General features: G+C 37.2%; 1 protein-coding gene across 2 annotated transcripts in view; it reads right to left on the reverse strand.

The window, feature by feature from the left end:
- Positions 1 to 14,184, reverse strand: part of FAM185A (family with sequence similarity 185 member A) — a 159,465-nt gene that overhangs the window by 119,759 nt on the left and 25,522 nt on the right. For both annotated transcript variants that reach the window (XM_070469766.1, XM_020880317.2), the window contains exon 5: positions 7,147 to 7,188. In XM_070469766.1, coding sequence (XP_070325867.1) covers positions 7,147 to 7,188 — 42 coding nt within the window. The remainder of the gene's footprint in view (positions 1 to 7,146; positions 7,189 to 14,184) is intronic.

A 14,184-nucleotide genomic window follows, 5' to 3' on the forward strand; every position in this document is an offset into this window, starting at 1 on the left:
TAAAAGATATAATTTCCAGTACACAGCTTCTGGAAGTGCCTTCCAAAAGAGGGAACACAGAACAGGCAAAGTAAGGCTGGGTGAGCAACTTCTATTCCACCATTATCTACTATCAAGCCCTGCTTTCTCCTACTGACTTTTTAAAAATGGAAGATGACCAGGTATTCCAGAAGAAAGATACTATTTTTAAAAATATAAGTGTAGGGAAAATTAGGATTTTTATATACATAATCAATTTTTTTTATAGAACTTCAGCTTCTAAGAGAGCTCTATATGTTTTACGGAAATTAGGAAGAACAGGGTTTTTGTATGTAGCTGCTGCTGCTGTTGCTAAGTCGCTCCAGTCGTGTCCGACTCTGTGCGACCCCACAGACGGCAGCCCACCAGGCTCTGCCGTCCCTGGGATTCTCTAGGCAAGAACACTGGAGTGGGTTGCCATTTCCTTCTCCACTGCCTGAAAGTGAAAAGTGAAAGTGAAGCTACTCAATCATGTCCAACTCTTAGTGACCCCATGGACTGCAGCCTACCAGGCTCCTCTGTCCATGGGATTTTCCAGGCAAGAGTACTGGAGTGGGGTGTCATTGCCTTCTCCATTTGTATGTAGGTTAGAATGTATATATAAAATCCAAGTGATTGAGGAGATTACCTAAGAAGCAGATCAATTATATTATCTACACTAGATTTAAAGGACCATAATTACACATATTCTTCTTAAAAGGAATCATGGAGATAACACAATCTATTTTCCTGAAATTAGACAATATAATAACTATCATCTTTAGTCTCTTAATATTCCAATTTGATAATACTGTATAGCCTTTTCTCTACATCCATTCCAATATTTTGAAGCCTCTGGTAGACTAACAAATTTCCTTCTCAGGTACCTAAATCACTTTTTCTTTGTAACTGTCTTGCTTCTACTGATCTCAATTTCTCAAAACTCAAGTTATGAAGTGACTTTAATTAGGTTGTCTTGATTTGCTGAGCTGCCTCAACTTTGTCCAACAAATCTTCTGATTTAAGGAAAACAAAAATCAACCAATCAAGAAATTTCAAATAAACATTACCCACTTGTCACCTTTGGGATGAAGGTACCAGACCCAACATTTCTCCAGAATCATAACAACAATGATCTTTAGATTTTATAGCAGGGTCATCAAATTACAGTCCACCTCTTCTTATTATTAATAAAGTATTATTGGAACACAGACACATCCATTTGTTTGTATACTGTCAATGGCTGCTAGCATATCAAAATGAGAAAGCTGCAGAGTATTCACAGACTATGTGGCTCACAGAGTCCAAAAATTTTACAATATGGCTCTTTACAGATAAAGTCTGCTGCTCCTAGAGCAAAACATTTTAAGAAAATGAGCTTCCATCACCACAAAAAAAACACAATGTTAAATTTGATTCTACTTAAGACAAAGATTTATCCATTTAGTAAAATCAGTTTTTTTTCCTAAGACTTACTATCTGTAATGTACAGATAGGTACACAACTCTTGCTTACAGAAGTGAAAAAAATTGTTGTCTCAGGGCAATTCTGACTCTTCATTGACCCTGATTGCTTATTATTTTCTAGCACTAACAGAGTTGTTTCCATCCAATTTATTAAAGTGAGAAACAGCACATCACCAAGTAAGTAACTAGGACTATAGTGACTTGCATAAAGATTATGTCAGCTTATTTGTTTATATATTTAATCTTTTACACAGTATACTCTTATTAAACAAAAAATTAGCAATGCTGATTTTTGACTTACAAAAGAGCTCAAGTGGGCTCCTGATGAATTGTATGGCATCTCCTGCTCTGGCTGTCAGTAAAAATGGGATCTATTCCCACAGATCAGTGACTTAGGTCCAGATATATTCAAAGGAAGAAACCTGTAACAGGATCCAAACAACTTTGATTTCTATATAAATTCTGGATGAATTCTGCTGTGCCCTCCTCTCACTTCCACTCTCATTCTCCTTCCTTCCCTTCTTTTTTCTGACTTAATACTCAATATGAAAGCATATTTTAAAATAATAGTACAATGTTTTACTATTTTTTTCATTTAATTAAATTTCAGGAATATCCTTTTATAATGTATACTACAGACCTAAGTAATTATATTGTTAAAGGCTGAAGAACATTCACTTTATGACTGTATCATACTATATTTAGTTATTCTCTTACTGGGAACAACCTAAAATGTATACTTTCTTTTGCTATTAAAAACAGAGATGATATGTACATACATCATGTGTATATCTTTATATCTTCATGTATATATCCTTATATCCTTACCAGACTCTTTCCTTGAGATAAAGTTCTAAAAGAGGAAGTGCTGGAACAAAGCAAATGTAGATGCTTCCAATTTTAATATACATTTACAAACTGACTTACATAATGATCAATTATATCTGAACTAACAATTGATGGGAATCCCTGTTTCACTGTAACTTTCCCAACAATGGATATTATCAATGTTTTAAGTCACAACGGTTTATATTTAGATGCTTTTGATTAGCAGTAAGGTGAAACAACACTGTGCATGTATATACAATATTTCTTCTGTGAACTGCTTGCTCATGTTTATCCATGTTCCCATCCCATTAAGTGTTCCTTTTCCTCTCATCTGTTGTACACACATATGGACAGAGATTATATATGAATATATATATTCAACTTCATTTTATAAGCATAGTGTAATCCTAATAACAAAACCTACAGAGATTTTACAAAAGAAAAAATCACAGATCAGCATTCATCATAAACATGAATATAAAATCCTTGACAAAATATTAGCAACTGGGCTTTCCTGGTGTAGTAAGTAGTAAAGACTCTGCCTGACAATGCAGGGGACATGGATTCAATCCCTGGTCTGGAAAGATACCACATGCCGTGGAGCAACTAAGTCCATTCGTCACAACTACTGAGCCTGTACTCAAGAGCCCACAAGCCACAACTACTGAGCCCACGCACCCTGGAGCCTGTGCTCCACAATAAGAGGAACTACTGCAATGAGAAGCCCACACACAGCAACTAGAGAGTAGCCTCCACTTGCCATAACTGGAGAAAGCCCACATGCAGCAACAAAGACCCAGCACAGCCATAAATAAAATAAATAAATAAATCTCAAAAAAAAAAATTAGCAACCTCAACCCAACATGAATAAACAGGATCAATTCAGTTCAGTCACTCAGTCATATACAACTCTTTGCAACACCATGCGCTGCAGCACGCCAGGCTTCCCTGTCCATCATCAACTCCCAGAGCTTGCTCAAACTCATGTCCACAAACTCGGTGATGTCATCCAATGATCTCAACCTCTGTGGCCCCCTTCTCCTCCTGCCCTCTGTCTTTCCCACTTTCGGGGTCTTTTCCAATGAGTCAGCTCTTCACATAAGGAGGCCAAAGTATTGGAGCTTTAGCTTCAGCATCAGTCCTCCCAACGAATATTCTGGACTGATTTGTTTTAGGATTGCCTGGCTTGATCTCCTTGCAGTCCAAGGGACTCTCAAGAGTCTTCTCCAACACCACAGTTCAAAAGCATCAATTTTCTGGTGCTCAGCTTTCTTTATGGTCCAACTCTCACATCCATCCATTACTACTGGAAAAACCATAACTGACTAGACGGACCTTTGTCAGTCAAGTAATGCCTCAGCTTTTTAATATGCTATCTGGGTTTGTCATAGCTTTTCTTCCAAGGAACAACTGTTTTTTAATTTCATGGTTGCAGTCACCATTTGCAATGATTTTGGAGCCAAAGAAAATAAAGTCTGCCACTGTTTCTGTTGTTTCCCCATCTATTTGCCATGAAGTGATGGGACCAGATGCCATGATCTTAGTTTTTTGAATGTTGAGTTTTAAGCCAGATTTTTCACTCTCCTCTTTCACTTTTATCGAGGCTCTTTAGTTCCTTTTCACTTTCTGCCATAAATAGGATACTATATCATGATTAGGTACGGTTGATCCAAGGAATACAAGGTTAGTTAACATCAAAAATCAATGCAGTTGATCATTAATAGAGTAAAAAAAGAATTAAAAAAGCAATCATTTCAATAAATACAGAAAATACATTTGACAAAATTCAATATCCATTCATGATCAAAGAAAAGGAAAAAAAACCAACTTTCAGGAAACTAGGAATAAAAAGAATTTCCTCAGTCTGATAAGAGTATCTATAAAAAGCCTGCAGAGCTAACATCACACTTAAAAGGCACAACACTGAATGTATTCCTCTAATACTGGATACTAGGATTGGGAACAATCTGCCACTATTATTCAATTTGTGCTGTAAAACCTACCTAGCCTAATAAGGCAAAAGAGAAAAAAGGAAAAGAGTTTGGAAAGAAAGAGATAAAACTATATTAATCTGCAAATGGAATGACTGCCTACCTAGAAAAGAATTCTGGATTCTAAAAAATACACTATTTAGAATACATAAATAAATTTAGCAAGGGCACAAGAAACATAGTCCATGAATAAAGGTCAGTTGTATTTTTTTAATATACCAGCAGCAGGCCATTAAAAAAGGAAATTTTCTAAAATTCCATTCATAATGGGGTCAAAAAAGCAAATTTAACCAAAGATATCTCAGACTACTATACTGGAAACTATAAAACAAGATAAGAGAAATTATAGATAGATATAAATGAAAAATGACACTTTGCTTATGTAAGACTCAATTCTTGTGAGTGTATCTTTTCTGCAAACTGATAAACTCATTCATGTTAATGGCTTGCACTGGCTGTCCTCTGTATCTACGGAGCTGTGCATCCAGAATTTTACATGCCTTTTGCCCGTTATTCTGACCTTAGATCAAGTATCTCTTCTCCAGACTCTCCCTGATTGCTAAACGAAGCAGTTTTCTTTCCCCTCTATTACACTACCCTCTCTTATTTATTCATTGCACTATGTGAAATTATCTTTTATCATTCACATACTTACTGTCTTTCTTCTCAGCTCAAAGGTGAGCATGAAGACAATATCTTTTGACCAACATATTCCCCGGTATCTACATGAGCTCCTGGTATGGAGCAGGCACTTGGTAAATATATGTGGACTACTTATTGCCATATTCAGGGTTGTCTTCAAATGCTAACACAATTTTAAGATCAATATAAACAGTGACATAATTTATACTTTCTTCCAAAGTCTTAACAGAGATACTCAAAGAATCAAAGGAATTTAAGAAATGAACACTATTATTAAGGTTAAAACATTGTGGCTTACTGTCTTACAGATAATAAAATGAAAGAGAAAAGAGAAGGACACTACCCACTCTTCTTACCCCCATCCAGATTAGTGTGTGTGTGTGTGTGTGTGTGTGTGTGTGTGTGTGTGTGTGTGAAAGTGAAAGTCACTCAGTTATATTCAACTCTTTGCCACCCCATGGACTACACAGTCCATGGAATTCTCCAGGCCAGAATACTGGAGAGGGTAGCCATTCCCTTCTCCAGGGAATCTTCCCAACCCAGGGTCTTCCCAAACCCAGGTCTCCCACATTGCAAAGAACTGGATTCTTTACCAGCTGAACTACCAGGGAAGCCCTTAAAATTTATACAGTTAATCATTTATACACTGTGAAACCATCTTCAAAGATGTAAATTACTGTTCATTTCATCCTGGCTATTGCTATTCTTTTTCAGTATGGGTAATAATGCATTTATTTCCAATTTTAGAAAGAATGGTTTTTCCCTTTATGTTCCCACAGTTCATCCAACAGTAATACTAGCATTATCATATAAGTATTTCTCAAATTCTCATCTGCCTAAAGGGCCTGCTAGTGGGCAGCGAAACTCACTGTGCTTCTCAATTTAAAATATTCCTTTTCTTTCCTCCCCTTCCCTTACTGCTACAAACTCTACCCATGTCTAGGACTCTCCTCCCACCCCGCACCACCCCAGATAGCTCAGCTTTTTACTAGTGTATCTTTTTTTTACCCTAGAAACTTTCCTTACTAACCCCAGATGCACCCTCTGATGGAATGGCCTGAAGAGTCAGCAGTGAATTTTGATTTCTCTCTGGGACAAAGGTAAATCCTGTCATGTTTTCCGTTAAAATGATTGACAACTATCACTTAGGAAGCCTTTATCTTCTATTTATCCCTCACTGAATATAAAGGTTACAATGTCTAGAAAACTTAAAAAGGGATGTGCATCTTAAGTCTGAGAACCCAGAAGAAGTGACAGTGAAAAGGATTGTTGAGTATATTTATCATTTCAATCAGCACACACACAAAAGAAAACATGAAATGTCAAAAGGACAAAATCAGGAAGCCGGGGCATTCATACTGGCAATAAGCCATAGCTCCTCAACAAAGATCCTGGTTTCCCACCACTGACCCCTATGCTCTAAGGTCTAAAAATCAAGCACCACTCTTAGAGCTCAGAGTGTGCCTTCACCTAACAGGCAAGCAGGTGCAACTAGGGATAGAAAAGAGCTCTATCTAAGCTACCTGGGAATCTGAACTTTTATTCCCACAGGCACAGCATCACATGTGGTGATTAGGTCTAAAGGACCACAGGCCACTGTTAGTTCTGGCCTAGGATTAGAACAAAAACAATAATTAAAATGGCTATTATTTATTGAGTACTTATCATATGTCAGATGCTATGCTAAAGTACTTAAATATCTCATTTAATCCCCATTTGATAGGTTCTTACTGTTATTTCTATTTTCTTCAGAGGTGGAAGCTTAGTTACAGAGCAGTTAGGTAATTTTCCATGAATAGAAAGTGGTGAAATTAGAATTCTAACAGTATTCTCATTGATAGCAAACCTGAAATTATATAGTATTTATAAGATGATGAATCAATGAACTTTTAGAAATAATTTCACACATTCATATATTTCTTGTTGTTCAGTCGCTAAGTCATGTCTGACTCTTTGTGACCCCATGGACTGCAGCACACCAGGCTTCCCTGTCATTCATTACCTCCCGGAGTTTGTTCAAACTCATGCCCACTGAGTCAGTGATGCCATCCAACCATCTCTTCCTCAGTTCATATACTGGATCTGCCTATATCTGACTGGTATATCAGGATACTATTAGGTTCTTCAGCTAAATTGTAGATTTTATGTGCTCTAATAAAATATCACAAATATAGCTATTTTAAAAAGAAAGCAAAATTTACCAACAACCACTTAGCACATACCTACTGTGATGTTACCCATCTTGCTTCGTAATGTTATATTACCTGCAAAAGAGAGAAAAAGGCAACTTTACACATTAGGGATAATCTAGAAAGGAAAGATATTAATAATGTTCTACAACACAGTTAGATATCCACAAGGTTATTTAATAATATTATAATTGTTGTTCACAATTTTTCTCAGTATCACAACCCCAGTCAGAGATTTAGGCGCAACTACAAAATAAATAGATTTAGGCATCTATACAAACTCTCTTCTTCCACTCTAACTTAATATACTACAGCACAACTGAAAAAACAAACCCCTGTACTTTCTGGAAAACATGGAAGAAAAATAATGATTCTTCTAAAAGTTAAAAAATGTAAAAAATAAATAAATAAATAAATAAATAAATAAATAAATAAAAGACTTAAATGTACTGACTAGGCATATTCAACCTAAACATTACAATATTTATCAGACCACACAAAGCCAAGTTTTGAACCAAATAACACTAAAATAATCCATGGAAAAAAGTAATTACTGTTGTTTTTTAGGCCAGTTTGGCAAACCTATCTGTGAGATTTCAGTGGTTTTTCTGCCAAGAGTTTAAAAGGTTTGGGACAGGAGTAATAAATAACTGAAATATGACTAACAAAAAAAAACTTCAAATATTCCCTTCTTTCAATGAAAATCTATTTTCCAGGATAAACACAGGACACTGAAACCATTCTTCCCAGTGCCTTCCTCCAGCATCAAAAACAGCTGGATTTTTCTTTATGTGTGTTTAAGGGATAATTACTCCTAGAGTTATACCACCTGTATTTACTGCACTATCATAATTCTAAAACTATAGTGAAGGGTAAAAAAGGAGTAAAAATAAGAAAATGGTAAGAAACAAGTAGAGTAAAAGAAGCTGAGCTATTTAAAATCCCAAAAGATGATGCTATTAAAGTACTGCACTCAATATGTCAGCAAATTTGGAAAACTCAGCAATGGCCACAGAACTGGAACAGGTCAGTTTTCATTCCAGTCTCAAAGAAGGGCGATGCCAAAGAATGTTCAAACTACTATACAATCGCACTCACTTCTCATGCTAGCAAGGTAATCCTCAAAATTCTCCCAGTCAGGCTTCAGCAGTACATGAAACTAGAACTTTCAGATGTACAAGCTGGGTTTAGAAAGGGCAGAGGAACCAGAGATCAAATTGTCATAGAAAAAGCAAGAAAATTTCAGAAAAACATCTACTCCTGCTTCATTGACTACACTAAAGTCTGACTGTACAGATCACAACAAACTGTGGAAAATTCTTAAAGAAATGAAATATCAGACCATCTCACCTGCCTCCTAGGAAACCTGTGGAGCAGGTCAAGAAGCAACAGTTAGAGCTGGACATGGAACAACAGATTGGTTCCAAACTGGGAAAGGAGTATGCCAAGGCTATATATTCTCACCCTGCTTATTTAATTTATATGCAGAGTACATCATGTAGTATACTGAGCTGGAGGAAGCACAAGCTGGAATCAAGATTGCCAGGAGAAATATCAACCTCAGATATGTAGCTGATATCACTCTAATGGCAGAAAGCAAAGAGGAACTAGAGGGCCTCTTAATGAGGGTGAAAGAAGAGAGTGAAAAAAGATGGCTTAAAACTGAACATTCAAAAAACGAAGAACACAGCATTCAGTCCCATCATTTCATGGCAAATAGATGGGGGAAAAGTGGAAACAGTGATAGATTTTCTTTCCTTCAGCTCCAAAATCACTGTGAACACTGACTGCAGCCCTGAAATTAAAAGATGCCTGCTCCTTGGAAGAAAAGCTATGACAAACCTAGACAATGTATTCAAAAGCAGAGACATCTCTTTGCTGACAAAGGTCCGTCTAGACAAAGCTATGGTTTTTCCAGTAGGTATGTATGAATGTGTGAGTTGGACCATAAAGAAAGCTGAGTGCTGAAGAATTGATGCTTTCGAACTACGGTGCTGGAGAAAATTCTTGAGAGTCCCTTGGACTGCAAGGAGATCAAACCAGTCCATCCTATGGGAAATCAACCCTGAATACTCATTGGAAGGACTGATGCTGAAGCTGAAGCTCCAATAAGCTGGCCACCTGATGCGAAGAGCTTACTCATTGTAAAAGACCCTGAAACTGGGAAAGACTGAGGGCAGGAGGAGAAGGGGGTGACAGAGGATGAGATCATTGGATGGCATCACTGACTTGGTGGACATGAGTTTGAGCATGCTTTGAGAGATAGTGAAGGATAGGGAGCCTGGCAACCTACAGTCCATGAAATCACAAAGAGTCAGACACAACTTATCAACTGAACAAAAACAGCAAAAGAAGTAAAGAGCAGAGGAATAAATTTTGTCTCAGAATTAATCTAGGATGAGTAAAATCATTTATTTCATTTCATGTATCTTGTAAATATTGACATATATCAGTACCTGGGAAAAAAGAAAAACAAAGAAAGGAGGCACTTGATTCATTTGTCCAACAGTTAAATGTGTTTTGACTGTAAAAATTTCTCTAAAAGTTTTATATTTCATCATACTTCACGTGAGCATATGAACAAGAGGTACACTTGCGTAGGAGTAAAACTTGGTTTGTATACTTTGGCCACCTCATGTGAAGAGTTGACTCATTGGAAAAGACCCTGATATTGGGACGGATTGGGGGCAGGAGGAGAAGGGGACGACAAAGGATGAGATGGTTGGATGGCATCACCGACTTGATGGACATGGGTTTAAGTAAACTCCGGGAGTTGGTGATGGACAGGGAGGCCTGGAGTGCTGCAATTCATGGGTCACAAAGAGTCGGACACGACTGATGGACTGAACTGAACTGAACTGAACTGAAGCTTATAAAATTATTTTCAAGTTTCAGTAATTTACAAGGCTGTGAGATCCTCCTGTTACATGGTTAAGTAAATATTATTTCACTGGTGTGTTCTAGATACTCTTCCAATTTTCAAACCCAGTAAATGCACATTCACATGCAAATAGTGGCCAAGGATCATAAAGCTGCTAAGATAGCTTCCAGTGATCCCTGCCTCCTGGTATTTATGCCCATGGATCTCCTTCACTCATATGGAAGCTGGACCTACTGATGCTTTTAACAAAGAGAATAAGGGCAAAGGCAATGAGATGTTACTTTCAAGACTAGGTTACAAATGATTCTTGCATCTGTTTTGCCAGCTCTCTTTTGCTGTGATGGAAGCCAGCTAGCCATGTTGTCTAACTTCCTTATGAAAGAGGCCCAAGACCAAGGACCTAAAGAGGCCCCCAGCTAATAGAATCTGAACTGAATCCTGCTAACAACAACATGAGTGAACTAGAAAGCAGATTCACTTTTGGCTGAACCTTCAAATAAACCCATGGCCCCATCTGATACCTTGATTACAACCTCAAGAGAGATCTTGAGGCGGAAGACCCAGGTAAGTGATACCCAGATTCCGGACCACCCAAAGTATAAGAAAATACATATTTGCTGTTTTCAGCTGCTAAATATGTTACAAAGGAAGAGGTAACTAGAAAAGATGTTGAAAGCTGGACATGGGATGATGCCACAATAAATCACTAAAAATACGGGAATAGCTTTGGAAATTGGCAGTAGGCATAGGTTGGAAGGATTTTTAGGAGCATGGTAGAAAAGTCTAAATTGCCTGAACAGTGTGTTAGTAGAAAGCTGGACTTTGAGTGCTTCTCATATAAGGGCTTAAATGGAAGTGAAAAAAGTGTTTTGGAAACTGGAGGAAGGCAGATCTTTGTTAAGCAGTGAGAGAGTCAGTTCCTAGGCAGGTTGATAAGAAGTCTAGGGGTCCCCAAGGAGAGAGAAGTATGGAATATTCAAGGAGGAAGAAAGGACAAACTTTTTTTACTTTTTTTCCTCTACATTCCTTAGGATTATATAACAATAATGTATCCTGCCTGAGGACAGTCTCTGGCTAATTCTGTTATCTTAAAACATAAATTATGGGAGTAGGTCTGGTCTTTACAAGGATGTATCCTGCCTGAGGACAATCTTTGGATTAAACCTTCTAGCCAACTCTGTTATCTTAAAATGTAAATATGGGAGTGGGTCTGGTGAGGTCTTTGCAACCTCCAGACATTCTTTGGATTCATTGGAGAGTATATAACTCCATTGCTAACACTAGCAAAAGGGGTACTCTTTTGCCCCCTTCTGATGCCTATGTCAGAAGCTTTCTCTATCTCCTTTATACTTTAATAAAACTTTATTACACAAAAGCTCTGAGCGATCCAGCCTCGTCTCTGGCCCCGGATTGAATTCGTCTCCTCCGGAGGCCAAGAATCCCGCGTCTAATCGTTCAGCAACAACCTTTCAGCAGTATTAGAAACTTCGCAACACTATCACATTCAGTAATGTGGAAAGTAGGAAATGTGCCTAATGAACTGAATGATCTAGCTAAGGAGATGGCCAAGCAGTTAAAGTGTTGTAGGCGCTGCCTGTTTTTTCTTGTAGCATCTGTAAAATGCAAACAAAGTAAGATAAACTAAAGAAACGATTGTTTAAAAAAAGAATCAGGACAAGAATCATTTTGAAAATTCTCAGCTTCTCAAGATGGCAAAATGAGAAAGTTAAGAATAGCTTCAACACAAAGTTTGAATTCAGTGTACTGCCAGAAAATGGCCTAAAAATGAAATTGATGGATTGACTGTAAAATCTTTTGTCAAGACTCCAGAAAGATTAGAGTGATACCTCACAGTATTAATTTACCTGTACAAAAAGTCCATTAAACTGGCTGAGGTATCTCACAGATCTTCTCAATCAAGCAATAGGTCCCCTAGAAAGCTTGTGAGCACCATATCTTAATTTCTCTGCAGAAGTCCACATTTTGAAAAGATTCTTGGATGTGGCCCTCATCTGATAGAATAAACACCAATGTGAATTCATAGAAGGCTGACAAAATTTGTGAGAATTATATCAGCAAACACATTGCTAACTTCAACCAAAAGGGACAATAACAGTACAAAGTGAAATGAGACCACTGGAGTCCCAAAATTCTGCTGGCAGGAAGCAGATTAAGAAAATTCCTCAGTTGCAAACACATGCTACATTTCATGAAAAAGGAAGGATGACTCAAATGGAGAAACCAAGAGCTCAGAGGGCAAAGCCTGGAAACCTAAAGAATTATCACAAGGCCATGATTTTAATCAAAGAAACTCCAATGTTTTCCTACCTAAATTTCAAAATCATTATGGACCAATGACTCCTTTGTGCCCCTAACTTTTCTCCCCTTTGAACAGGAAAGTCTATAGCAATCATCCTATGTGTATCCCAGCACTGTATGCTTAGTGGTGTGTATGGGTTGAGGAGGTTAGAGAACAGGTCTTAAGATTGAGAACTATACTTGAGGAGTTAGACCTAAGCAACTATACCCGAGGAGGCTCATCTACATCTGGATCTGATTTTGGTGTAGACATTCTGGACTCTGAGCAGATATGCAATAGGATGAGACTCTGGGAACCTTGAAAGGAAGGGAGTGTATTTCGTATGTGGGAAGGACACAAATCACTTGCAGGGGGTACAGTGAGACACATACATGAAAAGTTAAAAATGAGTGTTTATTAATAATTTTAAGTTCATGTTGTAACTGAATAGTATGTATTAGGTTCCATAACCATTCTGAGGAAGCAGACTAAAATGATGTGGCATGAACAGGGAGAAAATCATATTGGAGATTTCATCAGAGTCTATGTTTGAAATATGAGTAAAATTTGATGCTGAGGGGGAAAGATTTTGTTGAAAAGGTATGTAAGCAAAGGTAAAAAGGTGTAACTACATGTGCTATCATGCTCATCAGTTAGGTTGGAGCAATTAGGTCAGTCTATGAGGACAGGGATTAAATGTTTCTTACTTAGCATTATATTTTGAGAGCTTAGCATATTGCCCTGTACATAGTAAATGATATTATTTTTTGAACCTATGTTCAAATTTAGTTTGGAAAAACAGGTAAAAACAAATTTGTAGAAGAATCATAGAGAGTTTAGTCTACTGACTTTGTCCTATACCAAAGTCAAAGAAGAATTTCAAGATGAGAAGAACACAAGAAAAGCATCTAGTATTCATTCCTTCCTAATCTTTAGGAAGATTAAGCTCGTGTCAGACACTCAGAATTCTCTTTACTGTTTTCACCTTATGAACACCTTAAAAATAAGATAAAGCAGACCTCTGATATTTGTGATTCTAACTATTAGCAAAACAACAATAAAAAAACTGACATAGTTCTATAGTCAGTCATTTAGTTAGTGAGTTCACCCATTCAGCAAGACAAAAGGAGCTTTACTAAACTAGTCTCCAATGAATGCAGTAAAAATTTACTTTTTTAAACAAAAATAGAAAATGTGGTCTTTTTCAAAAAGTCAGTCAGTAGTGAGTGTGATAAAAGTGATCAAGAAAACAATGGTTTTAGAGTCAAAAAATTGAAGTTTTAGTTTCATTAAAAAAAAAAAAAGAGGACTAGTTAAATTATAAAGTGAAGTCGCTCAGTCATGTCCAACTCTTTGCAACCTCATGACTGTAGCTTACCAGGCTCCTCTGTCCATGGGGTTTTCCAGGCAAGAATACTGGAGTGGGTTGCCATTTCCTTCTCCAGGAGATCTTCCTGACCCAGGGATTGAACCCGGGCCTCCCGCATTGTAGGCAGATGCTCTACCGTCTGAGCCACCAGAGAAGTCAGTTAAATTATAGCAGAATCTATACAGTCTCAACCTACATCTCTCTTGAGTGTTAGAGTTCTGCACAGGAAAAGCATAAGGGAATAATAAAACTATGGAAATAATATCTGTAAATATAAGGAATATATAAAAATGTTTTTGTTTGTGCTAAAGGACTTTTAAAACAATAAAAAAAATATTCTCAACTTATCAAACTGTTGAGAAAATCTCTACCCTAAACAGAAATATTCCAAGGGCATTAAAATACACAACATGGAACTCTTATCTCAAATACTTTGTGGAAGAAGACAGAATATTTTAAAGTACACAGATCAACTGAATGGACATTACCAGCACAGTTTTCTATAATTTGGTTTTACCTTTC

This window comes from Odocoileus virginianus, chromosome 1, assembly GCF_023699985.2.
Source record: "Odocoileus virginianus isolate 20LAN1187 ecotype Illinois chromosome 1, Ovbor_1.2, whole genome shotgun sequence".
Classification (NCBI taxonomy): Eukaryota; Metazoa; Chordata; class Mammalia; order Artiodactyla; family Cervidae; genus Odocoileus; species Odocoileus virginianus.